The following is a 27,787-nucleotide window of genomic DNA, read 5'->3' as shown; positions in this document are numbered from 1 at the left end:
CACAAGCAATCTGCAACTGCGCAGTAACATGGACCTGATTGGGCTCGGCTGTTTCCACCGGAGCGTGCATGCGCAGGGAGGTCACTCTTCGGGGCACTCAGTGCTGGAACAGGCTGACATACGAAGACAGGAGAACCCTCTTTAGGATTGAGAGGCTTTCCCGTCCCAAGGTAAGTATCTAAAACTGTGGAAGGATTGAAGGATGAGGTGGGCACCTGTTTTGTTGACACATACAGAACTAGAAACCATCATATGGCTTCCAGAAACACCAAGCAAATGTTTGATTATGTGGACACAATTTTTAGTGCAAATTACCTGTGATAACTACAAACATTTGTGAAGGTTCATGGGGGATATTACTATTTCCCATGGTATCGTTACTGCAAAGTACCACTGCCAACCTTTATGGTGACTGTAGTTATTCTATTCAGTGAATCTGCAAAAGAGCTTGTACCCCCACATCAGCTAAACAGGTCTAATTTGTGGGCAAGCCCTGGTCATCAATCAGCTATTGTTTTCAGTGAGAGGGAGGAATACTCATCTGCTCTCTCTTTGGTCAACTGGATCACATAATGTTTAAACATCATGTGACCCCACAACAAAGGATTGGCCACCAAGTTCTAAGTGGAATGGTGCAGAGCAGCTTCTTACTTACCTCTATTGATAACCAGAAAAGAGTCTTACTCTTTAATGGTCACCATCATTACACCTTTCTCTGTAGACATCTCATCACTGCTCTCATACATATCTTCTTTTTCCTCTTTAATTGTCCTCATCTTTTCATGCTCCCCCAGAGATGACTGATCACATCTCACATACTTCTCTTCCTCTTCAGTCTCCTTTACTGTCCTCATTGCATCACCCTCCTCTGTAGACAACTGATAACACCTCACGTACATCTCTTCCTCCTCCTTAATTGTCCTCATCATTCCACCCTCCTTCTTAGATGGCCGATCAACCTTCATGTAGATCTCTTCTTCCTCCTCAATAGTCCTCATCATTCCAGCCTCCTCAGTAGACTGCTGATCACCCCTCACATATGTATAATTTACTTCCTCTTTAATTGTATCCATAATCTCTCCCTCTGTGGAAGACTGTTGTATTTTCTTCTTTTGCCACAGATTTCACATCAATTTGTTCTTCTCCCTTAATTAACAAAATGATGGAAAATAACAACTTTCACACATTACCACTAATGAGCTGAGCCTACTAAGAAGAATAAAATCTCATACGCCTCGGTGTTTTGCTTAAAGTGGACCAGAACTTCATCTCTGCTCTAAAATCATAATATCCTAAAGAAAAACATTTCTTTGCTACAGCTGATAGAAATTCTGCAATAAATATGCAGTTTGTCTACTTCCTGCTTTCATGGGAGCAGACATAGGATTAACATCCTGTCTTAACAAATTAGCCGCTCTGTAGAGGCTACCAAGATTCCTGAGCTGTCCACCACAGTTTACTTTAAGTAATTTATCCCCACACAATAGTCATCATGTTGGACAATGCAGTATAGTGTACATCCTGCAATATGTATGCATGCCTTGATCAGCAGATTGAGGGTGTTTACTGTTGCCCTGGACGTGTGCGTGTTGCTCAATTAGAGGCTGAAGTCAGAGAGCTAAATGAGCATCTCGCAACACTGAGACGCATACACAACATGTAGAAGAGCATGGATCTCACGATCCAGACACTGGAGGAAACTAGTGAAGATGGGTGGGTGGGTGGAGTACAGCCGGAGCAAGAAGCAGAGGTAGCCGCTAGTTGGGTCACAGTTAGAAGGGGTAGGGGAAAAAATGGCAGGGAGGCTAGTCCCGAGTTGTCCCTCCCTAATAAGTATGCTTGTTTGCGTAATATTGAGGAGGATGATTCTAGAGTGGCAATGCTGCAGCAGGATGTGCCCCTAAGCAACCAAGGGGCAGACTGCTGCAATGAGAAAGGGAATAGGAGTGCAGCTAAGGCTAGACAGATACTGGTGGTAGGGGATTCAATTATTAGGCACACACATAGGGTAATCTGTCAAAGAAACCATGAATGACGTACAGTCTGTTGTCTTCCAGGTGCTCGGGTTCGGCATGTAGCGGAAAGAATTGACAGATTATTGGGTGGGGCTAGGTAAGACCCGGCTGTCATGGTACACATTGGCACCAATGACAAAGTTAGTGGGAGATGGAAGGTCCTCAAAAATGATTTTCAGGTACTTGGAGATAAATTTTAAGCGAGGACCTCCAAGGCGGTGTTTTCTGAAATACTGCCAGTGCCACGTGCTACATCTGAGAGACAGAGGGAGTTTAGGGAGTTAAATAAGTGGCTGAGAAATTGGTGTAGGAAGGAGGGGTTTGGGTTCCTGGAGAACTGGGCAGACTTTGCAGTCGGCTACAGGTTCTACAGCAGGGATGGGCTGCACCTTAATGGGGAGGGTGCAGCTGCATTGGGGGAGAAGATGGCTAAACGGTTGGAGATTTTAAACTAGGATCTGGGAGGGAGGCGGGAGGGTAAAGTCTCAATATGTAGACAAGATAAGGTAAAAAGACAGTGGGAGCCTAACATTATGGGGGGTGGAGAGGGGGGTGGGGACAGTGTAAAGAGTAAGGAGGTTGTTAAAACTTCAAGTAGCCCATTTCATGTAACCAAAATTGGAAAATGTGGTGGTAATAATATAAAGTGCATGGTAACCAATGCTAGGAGCCTTGCAAATAAAATAGACGAACTAGAGTTCATTCTGATTGACAAAGGCTATGACATTGTGGGAATAACCGAGACATGGATGGATGAAAGCCATGACTCGATAGCAAATTTAGAGGGATACAATGTGTTTAGAAGGATAGAACAGGGAAAAAAGGTGGAGGGGTTTGTCTCTTTGTTAAAAACTCTTTTACAGCTGTTCTGAACCATGAGATGGATGAAGATTGTGAAGATGTGGAGTCCATTTGGGTAAATATTCATGGTGGAAATAAAGGTAGCCAAATGCTTATTGGGGTATGCTACAGGCCACCACATATTCATGAAGCTGCAGAACTGCAATTACTACAGCAGATTGAAAAAGATGCAAGTAAAAATTAGGTCATAGTTATGGGCGACTTCAAATTTCCAGACATTGACTGGAGTGTTGAGGCTACCCATTCTGGTAAAAGCAGCAGATTTCTGGCATCACTATGCGTTACTGGATTTGATCATTTCTATTAGACCAGATAATGTGTCAAATGTGCAGGTTCAAGAACATTTGGGAAATAGTGATCACAACATGATAACGTTTGATCTGGTGACTGATAGGCCACGGGGCAGCGGGACAACTAAAACTATGAATTTTAGAAAAGCAAAGTTCAATCAACTCAGGCAGGCAGTAAGTTTGGTGAACTGGGATAATGTACTACAAGGGGAGGACACTGAAGGGACATGGCAAGCTTTTAAACTTATTCTCAATCAATATTGTAGTATGTATATCCCATATGGAAACAAAATGTCTATGAATAAAAAAAGGCCTCTATGGACGAATAGAAAGGTTAGAGATAAAATGAAAGGGAAAAAAGAATGCCTATAAGGTCCTAAAACAGGAGGGGACCGAGGCTGCATTAAGCAATTATAAGAAGTGCAATAAAAGTTGTAAAAAAGAAATTAGGCTGGCAAAGATTGAAGCTGAAACTCAAATCGCTAGGGATATCAAATCTAACCCAAAGAAGTTTTACAAGTACATCAACTCTAAAAAAAGAAAAGTTGATTGTATTGGACTCCTAAAGGATGAGGGTGGGAACTCAATGGTGGATAACCAAGGTAAGGCAGAGTTATTAAATGCTTTCTTTGCTTCTGTCTTCACAAGGAAAACATCACTGCTGCAAATCACAGTTGCAGAAGAGTCTCAATCTTCCAATTGTAATATTAAATACTTAACGAAGGAAGAAGTGAAGGCAAGACTAAATAAATTAAAAGACAAGGCACTTGGCCCGGATGGCATGCATCCTCGGGTCCTGAGGGAATTAAGTTCAGTTATAGATAAACCCTTTTATCTTATCTTTTGTGACTCTCTTTCAACTGGCAGAGTCCCAGTGGATTGGCGTGCATCCCATGTTTTCCCATTATTTAAGAAGGGCAAAAAATCAGATCCAGGAAATTATAGACCCGTAAGCTTAACATCAGTTGTATGCAATCTATTTGAGGGGTTACTAAGAGATACTATACATGACTTCATAGTAGAAAATAATCTTTTTTCTCAGCATCAACATGGGTTTACTAAAGACAGGTCCTGTTTAACTAACATGCTCAGCTTTTATGAGGTAGTGAACGCTAATATGGATATTGGGAATGCTGTAGATGTGATATACTTGGACTTTGCAAAGGCCTTCGACACTGTTCCACACAAAAGTCTGGTGCAAAAGTTGAGGATGCAAGGACTGGGGAAGAGTCTGTGTGCATGGATAGGGAACAGGCTAATGGACAGAAAACAAAGAGTTGTGGTCAATGGATCGTACTCAAAATGGGAGACTGTTAGCAGTGGGGTCCCATAGGGGTCTGTACTGGGTCCAGTGCTCTTCAATTTATTTATTAATGACTTAGTAGATGTAGTAGAAAGCAATGTTGCTATTTTTGCAGATGATACAAAATTGTGCAGAATCATCAACTCTCAGGAAGATAGGGACATATTGCAACAGGATCTGGATAGGATGGCTATTTAGGCACATAAATGGCAGATGAAATTCAATATTGAAAAATGTAAAGTCATGCATTTTGGTAGTATCAATGGTCTAGCACCATACAAAATAAATGGGATACAGTTGGGGACATCAAACTTGGAGAAGGACTTAGGAGTACTCATCGACAACAAGTTAAATAATCGTATTCAATGCCAAGCCGCTGCAGCTAAAGCTAATAACATTTTGGGATGCATTAAAAGGGAAATAGGTGGAAATACCCAATCTCAGTCGGGTCCATTCTACTGCGCAGGTGCAAGTCTCCGGCGCCTGCGCAGTAGAACGGACCCGACTGAGATCAGGTATTTCTGTCTACTTCGAAGCCGAAAGCCAAAACAGCGCCCCCGCTGGAGCCTGGAAAGGTAAATATGGAACAAGCTGCCGGATTTGTCGGGTGGCTTGGAAGGGCTGCAGCGAGACCCCCGTGGGACAGAGGAGGACGGGGGAAGCCTCATTAGGATCCTGAGGCTTCCCCCTCCCTCCCGAGGTGAGTACCCCCCGGGGAAGTTTTTCCAGTTACAGTGTCTCTTTAAGGCCAGAAACCCACTGGGAGCGCTTTGTAAGTGTGAGTGATTTGAAAAAGCTCTTGGTAATGCAATGCTATGGGGGATTTTTATAAAATCACATCACTCAAGTGGGATCACACCCATAGCATTACAATAGCTAGAGCTTTTCAAATCACAAAGCGCTCAGAAAAGCTCTCCTAGTGGGTTTCTAGCCTCACTCTCTAGTTAGGCCACATCTGAAATATGGAATTCAGTTCTTGGCACCACATTACAGGAAAGATATTGCAGTTTTAGAGCAGGTGCAGAGACGAGCAACAAAATTGATACATGGGATGGAAGGTCTCACTTACCAAGAAAGGTTATATAAGCTGGGTTTATTTAGTCTAGAGAAAAGATGCCTTAGAGGGGATGTAATTAACATGTATAAATACAACAGAGGGCAATATAAAAGCTTGGCGGATGAGCTTTTTGTCCCTGGGCCTTCTCAAAGGACTAAAGGACACGAACTGCGCACGGAGGAAAAACGTTTTAGCCATTTATTTAGGAAAGGGTTCTTTACAGTAAGCGTGATTAAGATGTAGAATGCATTGCCACAGGAAGTAGTTATGGCAAATTCTATACCTGCATTTAAAGGGGGCTTAGATGCTTTCCTTGCGTTGAAAGACATCCATGGTTACAATTACTAGGTAATGCTCAATGATGTTGATCCAGGGATTTTATCTGATTGCCATCTGGAGTCGGAAAGGAATTTTTTCCCTTTTGGAGCTAATTGGACCATGCCTTGTAAGGGTTTAGCCTTCTTCTAGATCAACAGGGATATGTGAGGGCGCAGGTTGGTGTTGTACTTTGTTCTCTGGTTGAACTCGATGGACGTATGTTTTTTTTCAACCCAAATAACCATGTAACTATGTAAAAGCTGAGAGATCAAATTACACTTGTGATTAGTAGAAATGTGGCAAACATCTCTGGGGGGTTTACTACTTCCGGGTCGCTCTGACCCGGAGTAGTACGCCAGCGCTGCCCGGCGGAGCATGTCCTAGATCGCGCTCCTGTTGCCGGGCACTCTCTGCGCATGAGCATGACGTCGTTCATGACGTCACCCACATGCGCAAAAAGTGACCAGCAACAGGAGCGCGATCTAGGACATGCTCCGCCGGGCAGCGCAGGCGTACTACTCCGGGTCAGAGCGACCCGGAAGTAGTAAACCCCCCAGGGATTCAGAGATGTTCGCCACAGCTCTAGTGATTAGTCACAGATGATGGGGAAATTAGAGAGCCTAAATTCTGTAAATGCATACAGGGTGCATTTCTCTACGTTTTCCTTCAGTCCTGTGCAAGAGTTCTGGTCCACTTTAAAAGACAACTGAACTGTGAGAAATATGGGGGCTGACATAATTACTGCTGATCCTCTCCCTCTAATACCTTTAGCCATAGACCTTTAGCGCTCCTGTCCTGTGAGGTCACTATGCAGCCCTAAGGGAGCAGAACAGACATACTGCACATGCGCGTCGCATGGAGCCACCAACGTCGCCCAGGACAACGGGACAGACCAGAGAAGAGCGGCGGGGGACGGAGGGTAACCACGGTGAGTATTTCATTATGCCCCCCTACCTAGTACAGGTTTTGTTTTTAGGTCCCCAACTCTTGCACAGGACAGAAGGCAAACAGAGAGAAATGCACCCTGTATGTATTTAGAGAGTTTAGCCTGTTTAATCCCTCCTCATCTGTGACTAAGCACAAGTTGTAATTTGATCGCTTATCCGTGTCAGCTGACAGCCACAGCAGAGAGGCTTCTGACTTCCTTTAACTAGACTAGTGTTAAATGCTGTACTAAGTCCACATGAATTGATAGTCATTGCCTCATTCATTACTGACATTCTTTAGAGTGTAAGTTCCTGTGGAGCTGACTGACATGAAGCCGAGCTCTCTCACACACACATGGCCAAACTGGTAAAAAATGTTTTAATAATAATTGATTTCTTACTGCTGTATATAAACAGATACAGAATATTAAAATCTTATTACCTACTATGCTGCTAGTTCTATCAATGTCTCTTCTCTATTCCTCCAACTTCCCAATTACGTCCTGTCTGTAAGTTCCACCTTTTCCTGTGTCTGCAGTTCTCACCCTTTCAAGTCTGTCCTTCTTACCCTCCTATCTAGAAGACTACAGCACGCATTCGAGTTTTGCCATATTAAAACAGCGTGTTATAAGGATAACTCGTAAAAAAACAGCTGCAAAGCACAAACAGTGACTCCAATAGATATCACTATAAAGTTGGGGGCACAGATAACAAAGAAGGGAGGGGTAGAGGGATATGCAGAGGGTAATGGGCGGGGCACACACAGGAAGTTATGGATTAATGGGAGGAAGTAGAAAGGAGACATTGCTGGAACTGGCAGCAGAGGAGGTAATAATGTTATTATTATGCACTTATGTTACACTGTTTTAGGTCTCCATATTCATACTCAAATGTCTCTATCATAGTTATATTCTGTCCCAGAACAGCCAGTGATATAGCAAACAATAAACATTAGGATTTGGTAAAGGACTAAAAGCAATATTAAAGCAAATCTAAAGTGAAAAACACACTTCATGTTTAATACTTACCTATGTAGGTGCTAGTATAGTTTTGGGCACTCAGCAGGAAACCTAATAGGGAAGTTAAAGGGAACCTAAATTGAGAGGGATATGGGTGTTGCAGTAATAGATTCTTAGAACACTTTTAGTAGCAAATATGGGTCACAATGCCACCTAGGTATACAAATAGCTTTATTGATATATGGTAAACATTAAAAACACCAACATACAATATAGTTAAAATATAATAGTAACTAGCAGTTCTTCACCACACTATTTAAAAACCTATTGAGGCGGATTACACCCTGAGGAAGCATCCAATCGGGGATGCGAAACAGGTGGAAAGAGCCAGGGTCAGCCATGCAGCTAGAATGGTTATGTCCTACCCAATGCCTCCAACACGTGTATTGGCATATGCTGGCATCTCTGCTTGAGAGGAACTGTAGACTTTCATGTGCACAACTCTATTTCAGGTTGAGTGTGAGCCATTGTGCCACTGCTCCCTGCAACTAAGCCAAAAATTGTCACTGGGCCCCAACGGAGAACACCACTAACCAAGAATAAGACAGGGGTGAGATCCACCAATCTGCCGAACAACACTCTTTGTATTGCTGCAGACTGTCGCACAGCCAACCTTTGCGACCTTAAAGCGGACCCAAACCAAACATTTTTTTAATTCAAAATATTTAGTTGCACTACTCTGACACATACAAAGATAAATAAACACTCCTTCAAGCCTATGAGCATTTCAGTGCATGCTTTTCATCCTTCTCTTTTCATAACTAGGGTTATGCAGGTGGCAGCCATTAGCAATTCCTCCTTTGCTGGACACACCACCTACTCCACCAGTTTGCCGGATTCTGTCCCGGCAATTTGAAAGGAAGGGAGGGGTTCCTCCAATAAATGTAAAATATTTTATATTTGTCATTATGCAGCTGAAAAAAAGGCTGCTATTTATTATCATAAGTTAGAAAATAGAGTCTATTTCTGAAATCTTCTATTTTTAATTTGGGTCCACTTTAAGTATTTTCAAGCTTTCGGAGCTCCCTACCTATAAGACACGGGCACAGGTCGGGTCTCTTTTGTATAAAGACATGCTTTCCGGGAATGGGGGAGGGTATTGCCCAGGCTGGGGCTGATTGGCAGAAGTGCCTTGGGGGGGGGGGGGGGGAGGAGTCCCTATAAGTGGTAGGCTTTATGGGAGGAGGGGGGTGTCTGGTTTAGGCTGCAAGTGGACTTTTTACAGGGTGGTGTGAAAGACCTTCCCTGGTACCAGGATAGAAAAAAGTTTCACTTACCTGGGGCTTCCCCCAGCCCCCTGCAGATGTCCTGTGACTGCACGGTCTCAAACCGATCCTCCAATCTAATCCCTACCATAGTCATATGTCTGTGTGTATTGTGTAGCGCATATATATGGTTTTGGGATGTGTGAGGAAATCGAAGTGCCCGGAGGAAACCCACAGACACGAGAACATACAAACTTCATGCAGATAGAGCCCTGGCTGGGATTTGAATCGGGGACCCAGTGCTGCAAGACGAGAGCGCTAACTACTACACCGCTGCTGCCCCAAATCTTGCCTCATAAATCCTGACTTACAAATCTTATAGAGTTGTTTTTTGTTGTAATTTGTGGTGGTCGTTAGTGAATTTTTTAATTCATTGTAAGTTGCCCCAATTGAAAATCAGTGTGCCTGGAAGCTTTATGCAGCAGCCCCACTGCCAGGATCAGGTGCTAAAGGCTAATATCCTACATGTCTTAAATCAAATTATTACTGAAACTGAATTACCGGGGGTATCTCAAGCTGTGCCTTGGGCTCCAAAACAGATTTGTCCCAGTTTATGTTATCCATAGGAAGCACCAAACTCTTCTACAACATCATTTGCATCAGATAAAGACACAGGAAATTAGATGTAATTGCTTTAAAGGGAGTCTGAAGTAAAAAACAATCAAACAAAAACCCCAGATACTCACCTAAGGAGAGGGAAGGCTCTGGGTCCTATAGAGCCTTCCTGTTCCGCCTACAGTCCCCATGTTCCACCGCTGACTCCCCCGTTAGCAGTCTCCGAACAGATGGGTCATAGACTGCTCTCTTGTCCACTGTGGGAGGCTTTGGCAGTCTTCAGGAATCAGAGTACTCCCGAAGCCACCCCGCTTCATACTGCGCATGTGCAAGCACACAAGCTGAGAGCATTCTCTGACCCATCGGGGAGCCAGCAGTGGAACGCGGGCAACGTAGGAGGAACGGGAAGGCTTTATAGGACCCAGAGCCTTCCCTCTCCTTAGAGGAGTATCTGTTTTTTAATTTCTTTACTTCAGACTCACTTTAAGTGTTCATCTGCCCCAGACAATGCTAGGGGTTTGCTTTTCTGTTTTATGTGATGGGAGATTTAATGTGTAGAACACATACGAAAAGCCTCTGTGCCTGAAACATTGTAGTTTGTCTATTAAATGTGACTTCTGTGCTGTCAGATAAGCAGCACATGGAAAATCCAATACAGAACTGAGCTTACATTGTTTTTGCTTGCAATATGTCTATTTATGATTTCTGGTGGTTTTATCCTCCCTGATTCTAGTGCTCCCCACTATAACTCTGTATAATGGAGTGCAGGCCTGAAGATACTGTTGTTGACTGGAGTATTTAGAATACAAGCAAACCATGTTGAAGAATGGGACACCCCTCAGATCACCGGGTAAGACAAAATCTTTATTTCTTGTAAAGGAGAGAGCAGTACGGAGGGTCCACTTAGATCCTGATCTGGTAAAGACATACAAACAATGTATTCATTCACTGCGCATGTTTCCTATAGGTGGATCCAGTAACAGAAACCCACCAGAGAGATGTACAGGTCCTCTTTATTCCCAGAATTGTACACAGGAAGATCACACCATCCCCCACCATTATCAGGTAGGTGGAGCTAATGGTTTGAAATTAAAAAATGTTTTCAAATTATATTCTTCTATGTAACTTTCGGGGCAGGGTTACTGATGTATGAACAATGTTAATTTGCCTTATTTTTCTTGATTTAGACTAAAAATCAGATCACTGTAAAAGCTGAGGTCAAAGAAGATGAAGAAGAGATGTATATGAGAGGTGATGAGCAGTCTGCAGAGGAGGGTGACGACCTACAGGTGACAGTCAAAGAGGAAGCAGAGGAAACTTGTGTTATGGGTGATCAGCAGTCTATGGAGGATGAGGAAATGAGGACAATAAAAATAGAAGAGGAGGAGACATGTGTGAGCAGCGATCAGCATTGCATGGAGGATGGTATTATAAGGGTGATTATTAAGGAGGAGGAGCTTTCTGTGGATATTGACAGAGGTAAGGAAGAACCGCTAAAACCATTTCATGTGGGTACATAAGTTTGAGATCTGGAGATTGAGATAAAATAAGAAATTATAAGCAGATCTTCACACTATTAGATTTCATAGTAAATTGTAGAGCAGCACTTAACACACAAACAGGCGAGGTCTCTGGGTCAGGTGACAACTGGCCATAGCACATTCTTTTGAAGGAAAAATCCACTTTTATTTTAAAAAATAAACCTATATTGCTCTTGTACAAGTCTTTTATTTCTCTTAACCTCCCCAGCGGTATTTCTGAGTACGGCTCAGAGTTAATTAAGTGCCAAAAGCCCTAACCCTGAGCCACACAAGAAAAAACTGCCGGGTGGGACATATGCAGAGGCTTCAGCAGAGCAATATACAGCTCACCTCTTTATCATCTCCTCTCACTCAGACTAGGTACTTCGACTGTAGGCTGTGATCACGGATGGCGCTCACAGCATAGAGAAGGATTGCCTTGGAGGAGAGAATGAAGATGGGTCATCTGTGGCCGGATCCTTGGGAAGGTGAAACAATAAGGGAAAAGAGAAAAGGCGCTGGATCATAAAGTACGTAGAAAAAGGTTTTATTCACACGCAATACATCATTGCACTTACTAGACATAAATGTTAAATCGCATCTCAAGGGTGACAACTCTAGGTGAATCACAAGGTGGGTCCTGTCCCCGTCATTATGGCCAGTAGTTGTTGGTCCCAGTTGGAAGAGGGAAGGCAGGTTGGCACCCTTGTGAACTTCCGCCAGTAACATCACAACGCTTTTCGGCTTTCCAAGCTTTCATCAGGTGAGTCATGCTGAAACCTGTCATGACATCACTGGCAGAGGTTCACCAAGGTGCCAACCTGCCTTCCCTCTTCCAACTGGGACCGACCACTACTGGCCATAGTGACGGGGACAGGACCCACCTTGTGATTCACCTGCGGTAGTTACCCTTGAGATGGGATTTTAACATTTATGTCTAGTAAGTGCAATGATGTATTGCATGTGAATAAAACTTTTTTCTACGTAGTTTACGATCCAGCACTTTTTCTCTTTTACCTTATTGTTTTATTTTAAAGTTGCCTGACAGGCGGGCTGAAAAAAGCTGCAGAGGGTCGTGTTAAGTACACAGACCTTGTCCATTTGTCCATTCACCAACAATAAGAAGCACAAGATTGCACATCATTTTGCTTTGGTCCTTGGAAGGTGAGTTGCACACCCTTCCCTCCAAGCCCCCCCCCCCCGCCACATTGTGTAGTGGGTTGGGGGGACACGGCCTTGCTACCTATACTGGGGATGGGGGCACTCTCTGGCTGCCTATTGTGGGAGGGCTATCTCTGGCTACCTATAGTGGGAGGCCAATCTCTAGCTACCTATAGTGGGAGGCCAATCTCTAGCTACCTATAGTGGGAGGCCAATCTCTAGCTACCTATAGTGGGAGGCCAATCTCTAGCTACCTATAGTGGGAGGCCAATCTCTAGCTACCTATAGTGGGAGGCCAATCTCTAGCTACCTATAGTGGGAGGCCAATCTCTAGCTACCTATAGTGGGAGGCCAATCTCTAGCTACCTATAGTGGGAGGCCAATCTCTAGCTACCTATAGTGGGAGGCCAATCTCTAGCTACCTATAGTGGGAGGCCAATCTCTAGCTACCTATGGTGGGAGGCCAATCTCTAGCTACCTATAGTGGGAGGCCAATCTCTAGCTACCTATAGTGGTAGGGCACTGTCTGGCTTCCTATAGTAGGTAGGCAATCTCTGGCTACCTGTAGTTGGAGGGTACTGTCTGGCTACCCATAGTAGGAGGGTACTGTCTGGCTACCCATAGTAGGAGGGCACTCTCTGGCTACCTGTAGTAGGAGGGCACTCTCTGGCTACCTGTAGTAGGAGGGCACTCTCTGGCTACCTGTAGTAGGAGGGCACTCTCTGGCTACCTGTAGTAGGAGGACACTCTCTGGCTACCTGTAGTAGGAGGGCACTCCCTCGCTGCCTATAGTAGGAGGGCAATCTCTGGCTACCTATAGTGGAAGGGCACTCCCTGGCTTCCTATAGTGGAAGAGCATACGCTAAAAACAAGGTAATTTTTTCTCAACAGCACTATACAGCCCCAGCTAGCAGGAGCCCAGCACCCGGCATAACACATATCATCACTGTACAGTCCCACTAACAGGAGCCCGGCACCCCACACATCAGCACTGTACAGTCCCATCTAACAGGAGCCCAACACCCGGCACCACACATATCAGCACTGTACAGTCCCAGCTAACAGGAGCCCGGCACCCGGCACCACATATATCAGCACTGTACAGTCCCATCTAACAGGAGCCCAGCACCCGGCACCACACATATCAGCACTGTACAGTCCCAGCTAACAGGAGCCCAGCACCACACATATCAGCACTGTACAGTCCCAGCTAACAGGAGCCCAGTACCCGGCACCACACATATCAGCACTGTACAGTCCCAGCTAACAGGAGCCCAGCACCGGGCACCACACATATCAGCACTGTACAGCCCCAACTAACAGGAGCCCAGCACCACACATATCAGCACTATACAGTCCCAGCTAACAGGAGCCCAGCACCACACATATCAGCACTGTAAAGCCCCAGCTAACAGGAGCCCAGCACCACACATATCAGCACTATACAGTCCCAGCTAACAGGAGCCCAGCACCCGGCACCACACACATCAGCACTGTACAATCCCAGCTACCAGGAGCCCAGTACCCGGCACCACACATATCAGCTCTGTACAGTCCCAGCTCACAGGAGCCCACCACCCAGCACCACACATATCAGCACTGTACAGTCCCAGCTAACAGGAGCCTGGCACCACACATATCAGCACTGTACAGTCCCAGCTCACAGGAGCCCGGCACCACACATCAGCACTGTACAATCCTAGCTAACAGGAGCCCAGCACCACACATATCAGCACTGTACAGTCCCAGCTAACATGAGCCCAGCACCCGGCACCACATATATCAGCACTGTACAGTCCCAGCTACCAGGAGCCCAGCACCACACATATCAGCACTGTACAGTCCCAGCTAAGAGGAGCCCAGCACCCGGCACCACACATCAGCACTGTACAGTTCCAGCTCACAGGAGCCCAGCACTACTCATATCAGCACTGTACAGTCCCAGCTAACAGGAAACCAGCACCACACATATCAGCACTGTACAGTCCCAGCTAACAAGAGCCCGGCACCACACATATCAGCACTGTACAGTCCCAGCTAACAGGAGCCCAGCACCACACATATCAGCACTATACAGTCCCAGCTAACAGGAGCCCAGTACCCAGCATCACACATATCAGCACTGTACAGTCCCAGCTAACAGGAGCCCAGCACCACACAGAGCAGCACTGTACAATCCCAGATAACTTGAGCCCAGCACCACACATATCAGCACTGTACAGTCCTAGCTAACAGGAGCCCGGCACTACATATATCAGCACTGTACAGTCCCAGCTAACAGGAGCCCAGCACCACACATATCAGCACTGTACAGTCCCAGCTAACAGGAGCCCAGCACCACACATATCAGCACTGTACAGTCCCAGCTAACAGGAGCCCAGCACCCGGCACCACACATATCAGCACTGTACAGTCCCAGCTAACAGGAGCCCAGCACCCGGCAGCACACATATCAGCACTGTACAGTCCCAGCTAACAGGAGCCCAGCACCCGGCACCACACATATCAGCACTGTACAGTCCCAGCTAACAGGAGCCCGGCACCACACATATCAGCACTGTACAGTCCCAGCTCACAGGAGCCCGGCACCACACATATCAGCACTGTACAGTCCCAACTCACAGGAGCCCGGCACCACACATATCAGCACTGTACAGTCCCAGCTAACAGGAGCCCAGCACCCGGCACCACATATATCAGCACTGTACAGTCCCAGCTACCAGGAGCCCAGCACCACACATATCAGCACTGTACAGTCCCAGCTAAGAGGAGCCCAGCACCCAGCACCACACATATCAGCACTGTACAGTCCCAGCTAACAGGAGCCCAGCACTACTCATATCAGCACTGTACAGTCCCAGCTAACAGGAGCCCAGCACCCGGCACCACACATATCAGCACTGTACAGTCCCAGCTAACAGGAGCCCAGCACCACACATATCAGCACTATACAGTCCCAGCTAACAGGAGCCTAGTACCCGGCATCACACATATCAGCACTGTACAGTCCCAGCTAACAGGAGCCCAGCACCACACAGAGCAGCACTGTACAATCCCAGATAACTGGAGCCCAGCACCACACATATCAGCACTGTACAATCCCAGCTAACAGGAGCCCAGCACCCGGCACCACACATATCAGCACTGTACAATCCCAGCTAACAGGAGCCCAGCACCCGGCACCACACATATCAGCACTGTACAGTCCCAGCTAACAGGAGCCCAGCACCACACATATCAGCACTGTACAGTCCCAGCTAACAGGAGCCCAGCACCCGGCACCACACATATCAGCACTGTACAATCCCAGCTACCAGGAGCCCAGCACCACACATATCAGCACTGTACAGTCCCAGCTAACAGGAGCCCAGCACCCGGCACCACACACAGCAGCCCTGTACAGTCCCAGCTAACAGGAGCCCGGCACCACACATATCAGCACTGTACAGTCCCAGCTAACAGGAGCCCAGCACCCGGCACCACACATATCAGCACTGTACAGTCCCAGCTAACAGGAGCCCAGCACCCGGCACCACACATATCAGCACTGTACAGTCCCAGCTAACAGGAGCCCGGCACCACACATATCAGCACTGTACAGTCCCAGCTCACAGGAGCCCGGCACCACACATATCAGCACTGTACAGTCCCAACTCACAGGAGCCCGGCACCACACATATCAGCACTGTACAGTCCCAGCTAACTGGAGCCCAGCACCACACATATCAGCACTGTACAATCCTAGCTAATAGGAGCCCAGCACCACACATATCAGCACTGTACAGTCCCAGCTAACAGGAGCCCAGCACCCGGCACCACATATATCAGCACTGTACAGCCCCAGCTAACAGGAGCCCAGCACCCGGAACCACACATATCAGCACTGTACAGTCCCAGCTAACAGGAGCCCAGCACCCGGCACCACACATATCAGCACTGTACAGCCCCAGCTAACAGGAGCCCAGCACCCGGCACCACACATATCAGCACTGTACAGTCCCAGCTAACAGGAGCCCAGCACCACACATATCAGCACTGTACAGTCCCAGCTAACAGGAGCCCAGCACTCGGCACCACACATATCAGCACTGTACAGTCCCAGCTAACAGGAGCCCAGCACCCGGCACCACACACATCAGCACTGTACAATCCCAGCTACCAGGAGCCCAGCACCACACATATCAGCACTGTACAGTCCCAGCTAACAGGAGCCCAGCACCACACATATCAGCACTGTACAGTCCCAGCTAACAGGAGCCCAGCACCCGGCACCACACACAGCAGCCCTGTACAGTCCCAGCTAACAGGAGCCCGGCACCACACATATCAGCACTGTACAGTCCCAGCTAACAGGAGCCCTGCACCCGGCACCACACGAAGCAGCCCTGTACAGTCCCAGCTAACAGGAGCCCGGCACCACACATATCAGCACTGTACAGTCCCAGCTAACAGGAGCCCAGCACCCGGCACCACACATATCAGCACTGTACAGTCCCAGCTAACAGGAGCCCAGCACCACACATATCAGCACTGTACAGCCCCAGCTAACAGGAGCCCAGCACCCGGCACCACACATATCAGCACTGTACAGCCCCAGCTAACAGGAGCCCAGCACCACACATATCAGCACTGTACAGCCCCAGCTAACAGGAGCCCAGCACCACACATATCAGCACTGTACAGCCCCAGCTAACAGGAGCCCAGCACCCGGCACCACACATATCAGCACTGTACAGCCCCAGCTAACAGGAGCCCAGCACCACACATATCAGCACTGTACAGCCCCAGCTAACAGGAGCCCAGCACCACACATATCAACACTGTACAGTCCCAGCTAACAGGAGCCCAGCACCCGGCACCACACATATCAGCACTGTACAGTCCCAGCTAACAGGTCAAGGCTCAGTGCTGGAGACAGCAGGTGATGGAACTCCTTTGATAGAAAATAAGTGCACCCCATTATCTCTTAGTAGCACATGTGTTCTTAGACATAATTCACTACTAGAGCCTCATACATGACTGCTGCCTGCACACAGGCTATTATAACTATTATTATTTATCCAATAGATGGACAGGATGTGGGTAACAACTCAGAGGGACGCTTTGTTTCAACTCCAGATGATACTGCAGAAGATAATGGAGTCACACAATATTCTCCAGGAGGAAACCTCATTGCTGGAAATAAACATTCAAAGAATTCAAGTCTTGTCAGACATCAGAAAGTTCATCCAGACAAGCGTCCATTTTCCTGTTCAGAATGTGAGAAACGTTTCTGTCAGAAAAGAGCCCTGCTGACACACCAGAGAGCTCACACGGGGGAGCGCCCTTTCTCCTGTTCAGTGTGTGACAAAGGTTTCACAAGGAAAGCAGAGCTTATAAAGCACCAGAGAATTCACACAGGAGAGCGCCCATTTTGCTGTTCAGAGTGTGGGAAGGGGTTCATTAGTAAAGGAGACCTCCTTAGGCACCATCGTACTCACACAGGGGAGCGGCCTCATTCATGTTCACAGTGCGGCAAAGGTTTCCATTGTAAAGCAGACCTCCTTGCGCACCATAAGAGCCACATAGGGGAGTTTCCTTTTTCATGTTCAGAGTGTGGGAAAGGTTTTATGCAAAACGCCTCCCTTTTTAGACACCAGAAAACTCACACAGGGGAACGGCCTTTTTCATGTTCACAGTGTGGGAAAGGTTTCACTCAGAAAGAACACCTTCTTACTCACCAGAGAATCCACACGGGGGAGCGTCCTTTTTCATGTGCTGAATGTGGGAAATGTTTCACTGAGAAAGGAAGTCTTTTTAGACACCAGAAAATCCACACAGGTGAACGTCCTTTTTCCTGTTCAGAATGTGGGAAAGCTTTCTCTGAGAAGGGACGTCTCCTTGCACACCAGAAAGGTCACTCAGGCGAGCGGTCTTTTTCATGTTCAGAGTGTGGGAAGCATTTCTTACGTAAGGAATGTCTGCTTAGACACCAGAGAAGACATGCAGGGGATTATCCATTTTCATGTTTAAACTGTGGAAAAGGTTTTATGAATAGGGCACAGCTACTTATACACCAGAACAGTCACACAGGAGAGCGGCCTTTTTCCTGTTCAGTTTGTGGGAAGGATTTCATTAGTAAAGGAAACCTTGTTGCACACCAGAAAAGTCACACAGGTGAGCGTAATTTTACTTGTTCTGAGTGTGGGAAAGATTTCACCAGTAAAGCAAGCCTCCTTACACACCTCAGAAGTCACACTGGGGAGCGTCCTTTCTCCTGTACAGTGTGTGGTAAAAGTTTCATTCACAAAGGGGAGTTTATTAAACACCAGCGAAGACACACCGGCGATCATTCATGCACCTGTTCAGAGTGTGGGAAAGGATTCATGAGTAAGGCAGACCTTCGCACACACCAATATATTCACACGGGAGAGAGACGGTTTAAATGCTCAGAGTGTGGGAAAGGATTTATTCATAAAAGACACCTCCTTGTGCATCAAAGAGTTCACACCGGTGAGCAGCCTTTTTCTTGTTCAGAGTGTGGGAAACGGTTTATTCACAAATACAGCCTTCTCAAACACCAGAAAGGCCACGCGGACGGGCGTACTTTTTCATGTGCGGACTGCGGAAAAAGTTACGTGGACAACAGAGACCTTCTTAGGCACCGTAAGATTCACACTGCTGAGAGGTTTTCATGTTCTGAGTGCGGGAAATCTTTTGTTTATAAAAGAGACCTTCTTACCCACCATAGAATTCACACTGGAGAGCGTCCTTTTTCATGTTCAGAGTGTGGGGAAAGTTTTACTTGGAAACGAACACTAATTCAACATCAGAAAACGCATGCATGCTAAAGAGGTTATCTCAGTGTATAAATATAAGCCGAGTTTCTAAAGAAAATAAACTAGTGGAGTTAATATGAGCTTCAATATAGGCATGGAGTCTGGTGGACGGAGGAAGTTGCCCGGTCACTGAAAGTTGCAGGAGTCTAGGGATGGCAATGCTTTGGAGAACTCATGGAGGAGCATGTGATCAGTTTGATCAGCTGATAGATTTGAGAGGCTCTGACTTGCTGTGACGACTTCCTGGTTTAACACATGATCATGACCAGCAAATCAGAGCCCTACAAATTTATCAAACTAACACAAAAATGAGCCAAATTTTTTACATGAACACCATGATAAGTGCCGTCATGGATGTACAACCAACATACATTCATAAAAAGAAAAGCCATCCATTAAGGAAACAAATAAATGCCTACTCTTGCAAATGTCAAAAATATTTATTGAATACCACTTTATTAAAGACAATTAAAAACCAAAAAACAATGGGATTAATTCACTAAGACAAATAGCATGCCTTATCAAAGTTAACACGCCTTATCAGAGTAGCATAGCAAGTGCTACGAACATGCAGAGGCTCAGGGCAGGATGAGTGGAGCTCTCATCATTGCCAATTAGCAGGCATAAGTTCGCTATGCTACTCTGATAAGGCGTGTTAACTTTGATAAGGCGTGCTATTTGTCTTAGTGAATCAAGCCCATTGAGTTAGACCAGAGTACTGTAAATAAATACAATATTGAATATACATACCATGTATGGTAATATAAGAGTATGAACAAATGTCACTATCCACACAATGGTTAAAGGATTGTATCAATCTTCAATTCCTATAAGAATCCACACTTGCTGTCAGTCTAACCAGATAATCTGCCTCTGCATAGTGAATATCCTGCATCCAGCTTGTAGTAATAGCCCAAAAAGTACAAATAAAAAATATATAAATATCACCTGGGACCAAAGTGTGAACGCTCTGTCTCCCCCTATGTGTTCCCTCACGTGTTCCGCGGCTCCGGCTTCTCCAGAGGTAAGCATTGACTGGGTGGTATATTACAGTGGTAATATAGGGTGGTATATTACCCTACAAATCTATCAGCTGATCAGACTGATCACGTGTGTCTCCATGGCTTCTCCTAAGCATTGCCCTCCCTATGCAGGACCAGTAGAGGGAGATTCTGAGCATTCTCCACCACACATTTCTATTCATGATCTATGTTTGCTGGAGAGGGGCAGAGTGAGGTGAATTATTCCATTTTGCAGCAGATTTTATGCTGCCTGAAATTGAGACAATGAAAAGGGTCAGGGAGTGTGTTTGATTGGCCCAGTTGCATACCCTCTGTATTAAATTAGCCCTGAATCGGGTGAAAAAATTGAATGAAGCCCATGGTGGGCTAGATCACTTCCATAGCCTTGAGTGAGTCACTCCATCGAATATCCTCATACAAAGTGCGCATGCGCAGTATGTCCATTTGGGTACCTGGTGACCGTGTACGCCGGCTACGTCTTCATGTGGGAGTGAACAGGTACTCTCACGGACATAAGACACCTGCACCAACCTGCTGACCAGGGCTTTGGAACGGGCCAGTTACAGCTGGTCAGATAAAGACACCGGGTCACGGGAGGTGCAGTAAGCCTATGCGCACCTCCCCACCCCCTATGCACACAGGGTTTCAGTTTCCGAATTAATTAAGGACTAAGGTATCCTTTAAGGCCCCTGTAGCACGGCACAGCTTACATTAAGGGGCGGGCACACTCCTAACATGTTGCTTTTAGTGCAGAGTTGAAATGTATCCCTCATCTAGATCGTTGGGGGATCCCTGATTATTGTTGTCCAACTCATGCTTGTCATGTCTACGCTTGATCCTCAATAAACACTGCTATCTCTATTATTAGGTGTCTAGTCTTCAGTACATTGATGGAAAAAGCGGTGACCTTTTTACCCCCCCTGTACAGTCTGTAGCAGGCACATTGTGGCGAACAGAGCTGGCCTATGAAATGCAGAACATTTCAAATTGTATGCAGATGCCATACAAATGTGTATATAATTTCACTTACAGCTGAAACTGACTGGTCCAAATTCAACCCACATACAATTTGAATGGAATATGCATGCAAGTAAAAATTACCGGAATTTGCATCTCGTTGACGTCTATGGTGGTAAATGATTGATACTGATTGTTTAACATATTTTACAAGTGTATGCCTAGCATTAGCGAGATGGGAGTGATGCTGTGTACATACAGAGATATAGACAACATTCCTACAATTACACCAATCTGTTACCCTTTGCACTCAAAACACACAGCAAGCTGGAACTCAAGCAGCAATAAAAACAGCTAGGCTGCAAAATTGTACTTGGTTGCAAAAATGGAGAAAAAAAATCTTCCAAAATGGATTGAATGCAACAACATTATGTGCTGGACCCTTCACCAGCATGGAAGTTCCCTCTGTAGATAGGGTCCCTAATCTACCTACACCAGGCAGCGTGCAAACGTTTCATGCTCATGAATCTGAGGTTCACACTGAGGCACTCACAGGTTCTACCATTATAAGGAATACATAAATGGTCTCAATTCAGTCTCATATTTCCAGGTAGTAACAAACTGTGCTACCTTTAACTAAATCATATAGGTAGAGTAGGGACTGTTTCTACAGAGGGAACCTCAATGCTGGTGAAAACGTCCAGTACAGAATGTTGTTGCATGCAATCTAACTTGGAAGCTTATATCCTCCATTTATGTAACTGAATACAATTTACCCTATCTAGTTGGTTTTTAATGCCGCTAGAGTCTCAGCTTGCTGTGAATTTCTTGAGTGCAGAGGTAATTGTATGTAAATTGATCATTCGGCTAGAATGAGCCCCCTGATAGTGCCATACGAAAGATTATAATACATTTTGCCGTGTGATAAAAAGAGGATGTAAAATACTTGGTATATACTAGAGCAAAAAAAAAAAAAAGGATTGGACATTAAAGGGGAACTTCAGCCTAAACAAACATACTGTCATTAAGTTACATTAGTTATGTTAATTAGAATAGATACGTAATATAATCTCTTACCCACCCCGTTTTAAAAGAACAGGCAAATGTTTGTGATTCATGCCATCTTTGTCATGGGGGCAGCCATCTTTTTGGTTGAAAGGAGGTGACAGGGAGCATGAGACACAGTTCCAACTGTCCTGTATCCTGATAACCCCCCCCCCCCCCCCAGCTGCACACACTAGGCTTCAAATGTCAAATTCAAAATGTAAAAAAAAAAAATTGCACCAAAATAGCCGAACGAGAACAACAACATCAGAAATCCCATCATGCTTTGCACAGCATTAGGGGAAAAATGCCCGGACAGTTTTCTTCTGTGCAGCTAAAAATGAGGCTTGTATAAGAGAAAAAAAAGTTCTGAAGCTGTGAAACTGTTAAAGAAACACCAGGCCTTTCCAGTGCTGCTGAGTCAATTTTTAGTCTGGAGGTTTACTTTAATTAGTAGGGGAAGAATAAATACATGCATCTCTTCTAGGTAATCAGAGCATCATGTTTCTATACAGGACAATCGGGAACTTGGAAGCTGCTTGTATCCAGTGAGACAATGGGCTTGATTCACAAAGCGGTGCTAACCTAGTTAGCGCGCCTAAAGACTTTTGGGCGTGATAAGCATTGCACTAAGTAGGTTAGCACCGCTTTGAAGGAAAAACTTGCGCGCAAAGTCCGGTGCGCGCGAAACGTCGCATAGGGTTTAATGGCATTGCGCGCAAGTTTATTTTATGGGCTTTTCACCAGCGTGCTAACAGTTAGCACGGCTTTGTGAATCATGCCCATTGATGATTGGCTAATGCCAGGAGGTGAGACGCTGATATTTGGTCTGCAGCCTTCCAGTTGGAAGTAATTCTATGTAGTGCCGCGAGTATAGGACATTTCAATGCTTGAATTGTTTTGGAGAGCTTGTTCAAGTCTACCATTAAAGTGGACCAGAACTCTTGCACAGGCCAGAAAGAAAACATATGTATGTGTTTGGAGAGTTTAGACTGTCTAATTCCACCTCATCTGTGACTAAGCACAAGTGGTAATTTGATCCCTCAGCTGTGTCTGTGCTGGCCGCCTCGGCAGAGAGTTAATTGTTAAACACAGGATGTTAAAAATATGTCTGCTTCCATGAAAGCAGGAAGTAGACACACTGCAGATTTATTGGCAGATTTGTAATAGGCTGCATCAAAGAAATGTTTTTCTTCATAGGTTATTATACTGCTGCTTGCCTTCTCGAGCAGAGAGGAATTTCTGAGTTCAAGTCCACTTTAACAGAATGATTTTGGGGGGAGGAAATTTGAAAGTCTTGCCCAAAAAAGTGGTTAATCAATATTTTGATATTTATTGTAAGAAATGAATGGGCATTCCCAGAACCTCTGTAAAAGTGTGCCTATGCCTCACAAACCCGCTAAACTTGTAGGAGTATACCACCATTCTATACAATAGCTTGCAAGAGAGTTTCCAATGGCAATTACATTGGAAAAATTAAGAAAGAGCTTATAAGCCTCTGACAGTTGTTCATCTGAGAGATCAAGCCTAAGGTCACGAGACCATACAAGGGAAATCCTCGTGAGAGGAGTATATACATGGGACAGAATTTGATCATAACACCTTTAACAGTACCCTTAAAGTTCAACATTGGCAAAATATGGTTATGCAATTGTGGAAGGCGCATTCTGAGTTTTAACCAAAGCATGAACTCTGCAGAAGGTGAAAAGTTGAGAGGAAGCTTTTACTCTTTTTAAATCTCTCGCCATTTAAATTGAATAGTCCCAAATCTTACGATGAAGGGGGGAGGTAAACTGTTTGAGGACTGAAGATGGAGTATGGGACAATGGGAATGAGAGAGTCAGGGGGTGTTTAGTATAGTACATGCTTTAAGTGTAGTTTGGATGGATGGGAATGAAGAAGATGGCGCTTTTGCTCCTGGAACCACACTCATGAATACGTTTCTAAGGGTTTATACCAAGGACAATTCGTTCTCTGTCAGCCCATGGTTTTGGTTTCCACCAATGTTTATCCAAGTCCAAAACTAAAGCATGGTAGTATGCTTCTATACTTGGTAAACCCATGCTACCCAAACTTTTAGGAAGCACCATGACCTCACATGGAACTCTGATTTTCTTTCCATTCCAAAAATGTACATTTTTATTTAAAGTTTTAAAGAAAGCATGCAATGGCATTATATGACTGTGATACTGAAAGTGCGCATTTTATTAGGGGGGGGGGGTGCAAAGAATACACTGGCTGTTGTGCTACTGAATTGGACAATGAATACTAAGAGTCATCTGCACTAAAGGTGGTCATATACTAAGCAATGGCCACCCAATTTAGCCAAAAGATAAAATTGTTCTCTGAATGAAATCTGATCAGGGAGATCAGGGAGGGATCTATTACTACAAAGTCAGGGATTAAGTACCTGTGTCCCATAATTTAGTTGCCAAACCCTATAAATATAGTGGATGGGGCAAACCCTATCAATGAATAGAACAATTTTAGTAGCAACCATGGGCATGGTTCGCAATGCCTCCTAGGTATACAAAAAGCTTTATTGATATAAACATTAGACACGCCAACATCCAATAGTGTTAAAATATAATGGGAATTAGCAGTTACTTACCATACAATTTAAAAACGTGTTGAGGGAGATCACAAAAAGACCATGGTGTCAGCCACGTCAATAATCTGAAAGCTGATTAGCATAGGTTATCAAAAACAATGCAAGGATTATGCCTCTGGCTATAGATTGGAACAAGCGTACCAGCATTCGTCCACACACTTACAGTCATTCACACCTGTGCCCATGTCTTATAGGTAGGGAGCTCCGAAAGCTTGAAAATACTTTATAAAGAGACTTAAAGTGGACCCAAATTAAAAATACAAGATTTCAGAAATAAAATCTATTTTCTAAATTATAATAATAAATAGCAGCCTCTTTTCAGCTGCATGATGACACATATCAAATATTTTACATTTATTGGAGGAACCCCTCCCTTCCTTTCAAATTGCCGGGATTTTTCCGGCAAACTGGTGGAGTAGATGGTGTTCGGCAATGGAGGAATTGCTAATGGCTGCCCCCAGTATAACCCTAGCTATGAAAAGAGAAAGGTGTAAAGCATGCACTGAAATGATCATAGGTTTGAAGGAGTGTTTATTTATCTTTGTATGTGTCAGAGTGGTGCAACTAAATATTTTTAATTAAAAAAATGTTTGGTTTGGGTCCGCTTTAAGGTCGCAAAGGCTGGCTGTGCGACAGTCTGCAGCAATACAAAGTGTTATTCGGCACATCGGTGAATCTCAACCCTGCCGTATTCTTGGTTAGTGGTGTTCTCCATTGGGGCCCGGTGACAATTTGTGGCTTAGTTGCAGGGAGCAGTGGCACAATGGCTCACACTCAACCTGGAATAGAGTTGTGCACATGAAAGTCTACAGTTCTTCTCAAGCAGAGATGACAGCATATGCCAATGTTGGAGGCATTGGGCACAATGGACAGGACATAACCAGTCTAGCTGCATGGCTGACCCTGGCTGTACCCACCTGGTTCACATCCCGGCCGATTGGATGCTTCCTCAGGGTGTAATTCGCCTCAACAGGTTTTTAAATTGTGTGGTAACGAACTGCTAGTTACTATTATTATTTTAACAATATTGTACGTTGATGTTTTTAATGTTTACCAAATATCAATAAATCTTTTTGTATACCTAGGAGGCATTGTGACACGATTGCTACTAAAATTGTTCTAGGAATCTATTACTGCATCTATTACTGCAACACACTGCAAACACATGTTTTTCAGATTTTACAATGAAACCTATAAAACTAAAGGACTGCTGCAAGCGTTGCTTTCCCTCAGGTCTCCCCCAATTAATAGTGCACCCCTACTAGCGGCAGCTGAGAGCACTCACCTCATGTGTATGGCTGACACATTCCCATCTGTGTCCTTCTGCTGCAGTCACCTCCCCAGTCCCCAACCAGCACAAATTAATCAGCCAGGTTGATCACTAGCTGAGATGTCGGGGGGGGGGGGGGGGGGGGTCATCAGGGGCTGTTGTACACATGCTAAATTCTTGGCGATCATTATCGGCTGGCTCAGCCAAGTTTCATATACCATGTATACAAGGTTTAAAGAACAACTATCCAAGAAACAGTTTTTCTGTAAACCCCACAATCCTATAGAGATTTTAGCCAGCATCACTAGAATGCTTTTCAGAGGTCTCTCAGCACAGCCTGTGTGAAAAAATGGCTTGTTTACCAGCTGTTTGTAACAATTTTGTGTGGGCATTGGGGGAAGGGGAGGCAGAGCTGGACTGTCTGTAACCTGGCTGTAAACTGTTTACTTTACACTGCAAGGCAGAGAGCGACACACAGACAGGAACACAGAGCTTCAGCTGATGATTATTTACACACATTTGAAGCTATATTTCTGCTTTATATTATTCTGAACATATTCCAGTCACAGTATTAGAGCCAGTGAAGATTGTCTCTGTATGCTGGCTTTCCTGGACATAGCCCTCCATAGTAATGTCCACAGTGAGAACTCTCCTCTTTCATTTTTTCTTCACACAAATGAAAAGATGAAAAAAAAAGCCTTTGTATTGCTATTTGCTAGGAATTACTGGAAATATGTGGCATTTAGAATTTTATCTAACTTTGATAGTTGTTCTTTAAGTCCTCTCCGTCTGTCTCTCTGTCTTGCTCCTAATGCAGCAGAGTGATAAACCCCTCCATCTCCCTCCCTTTATAATGACATGTGGTGGGGTCTGTGCTGATTGGCTGATGGGGCAGACTATGCGTGCTGGAATGAAGTGATTTGCCCAGAAAATACCTATTAAGAGCTTCCTACAGAAAGGTTTTGTACTAACCAACTTACATGTTTTTGGAGAGAACGCGGCCGGCCACATGCTGAATCTTACAGGTGATTTTGTGTAAATATTGGGTAAGCAAAATTGCAGCAGTTGCCTTCCTCGATAGCCTCCCGATGCATGTGATGTGAGGTGTATCCAGGCACCTAAAGGAGGAACTCAGTTACACGCTGTCCAGCTGCAGCATACAAAACCCCCTGCATGATCATGGTGTGCACAGGATGTTCACAATAGGCCAGCGCCATAAAAACAGGACGTAGACAAACTGCAGATTTATTGCATGATTTGTATCAGCCGTAACAAAGAAATGTTTTTCTTTAAAGGTCATTATGCTGTTGCATATCTTTTAGAGCAGAGAGGAAGTTCTGAGTTCTGGTCAACTTTAAATGGAACATAAATTGAGAGGGATATGGAGGCTACTATATTTATTTCCTTTTAAACAATACCAGTTGGCTCTCCTGCTGATCCTCTGCCTCTTAAGCCATAGACCCTGAATCATTTGCATTGTTTAAAAGGAAATAAATATGGCACTGACAGCCTCCATATACCTCTCTCTTCAGATGTCCTTTAACAAAAATAAACAAACAAAAAAAAACTTTCGGTGCTTCCCTCTGATGTCTAAGGCTTCATTCACATCATTCAGCGCAGATGGCTGTGCGATCTATGCGCAGCGCTGCAGATCCCATTCACTACAGTGATTCCTGAAAATGCATGCAATAGCGCATCGCACTGTTGCACAGCACATATGATGGGAACGGTAGAAGGGCTGTCTATGCCCTTCTACCGTTCTTGCGTGTTGCACA

General features: G+C 45.0%; 2 protein-coding genes across 4 annotated transcripts in view; one reads left to right on the top strand and one right to left on the bottom strand.

Moving 5' to 3' along the window:
- LOC137534764 (zinc finger protein 84-like) overlaps nucleotides 1-27,787 on the bottom strand; it is a 253,689-nt gene that overhangs the window by 5,162 nt on the left and 220,740 nt on the right. The window contains exons 1-2 of one of the 2 annotated variants that reach the window (XM_068256400.1): nucleotides 7,213-7,420; nucleotides 656-1,146 (exon numbers count right to left, since the gene is read on the bottom strand). The gene's annotated coding sequence lies outside the window, so the exon portion shown is untranslated. Of the gene's footprint in view, nucleotides 1-655; nucleotides 1,147-7,212; nucleotides 7,421-27,787 lie in introns of those variants that run through there. The other variant, XM_068256401.1, reaches the window with a different exon arrangement.
- Nucleotides 7,545-19,608, top strand: LOC137534760 (zinc finger protein 271-like). 2 transcript variants are annotated; one of them, XM_068256393.1, is made up of 5 exons: nucleotides 7,545-7,598; nucleotides 10,343-10,459; nucleotides 10,577-10,674; nucleotides 10,797-11,088; nucleotides 17,409-19,608. In XM_068256393.1, the coding sequence occupies exons 2-5, from the start codon at nucleotides 10,426-10,428 to the stop codon at nucleotides 19,118-19,120; spliced, it is 2,136 nt and encodes a 711-aa protein (XP_068112494.1). In that variant the 5' UTR covers nucleotides 7,545-7,598; nucleotides 10,343-10,425; the 3' UTR covers nucleotides 19,121-19,608. The 2 variants fall into 2 exon arrangements, with proteins under 2 accessions (XP_068112494.1, XP_068112493.1); XM_068256392.1 differs by having other exon boundaries at nucleotides 17,358-19,608.

This window comes from Hyperolius riggenbachi, chromosome 10 (assembly GCF_040937935.1).
Source record: "Hyperolius riggenbachi isolate aHypRig1 chromosome 10, aHypRig1.pri, whole genome shotgun sequence".
Taxonomy (NCBI): Eukaryota; Metazoa; Chordata; class Amphibia; order Anura; family Hyperoliidae; genus Hyperolius; species Hyperolius riggenbachi.
Note: the sequence above shows the minus strand (reverse complement) of the source record. Positions and strands in the feature narration are given on the sequence as shown.

Coding starts and splice junctions, on each gene's coding strand:
- LOC137534760 (XM_068256392.1), top strand. CDS start 10,426: ATGTTGAAGAATGGGACACCCCTCAGATCACCGG. Junction 10,460..10,576: donor GACACCCCTCAGATCACCGG/GTAAGACAAAAT, acceptor TGTTTCCTATAG/GTGGATCCAGTAACAGAAAC. Junction 11,089..17,357: donor TTCTGTGGATATTGACAGAG/GTAAGGAAGAAC, acceptor TTTATCCAATAG/ATGGACAGGATGTGGGTAAC.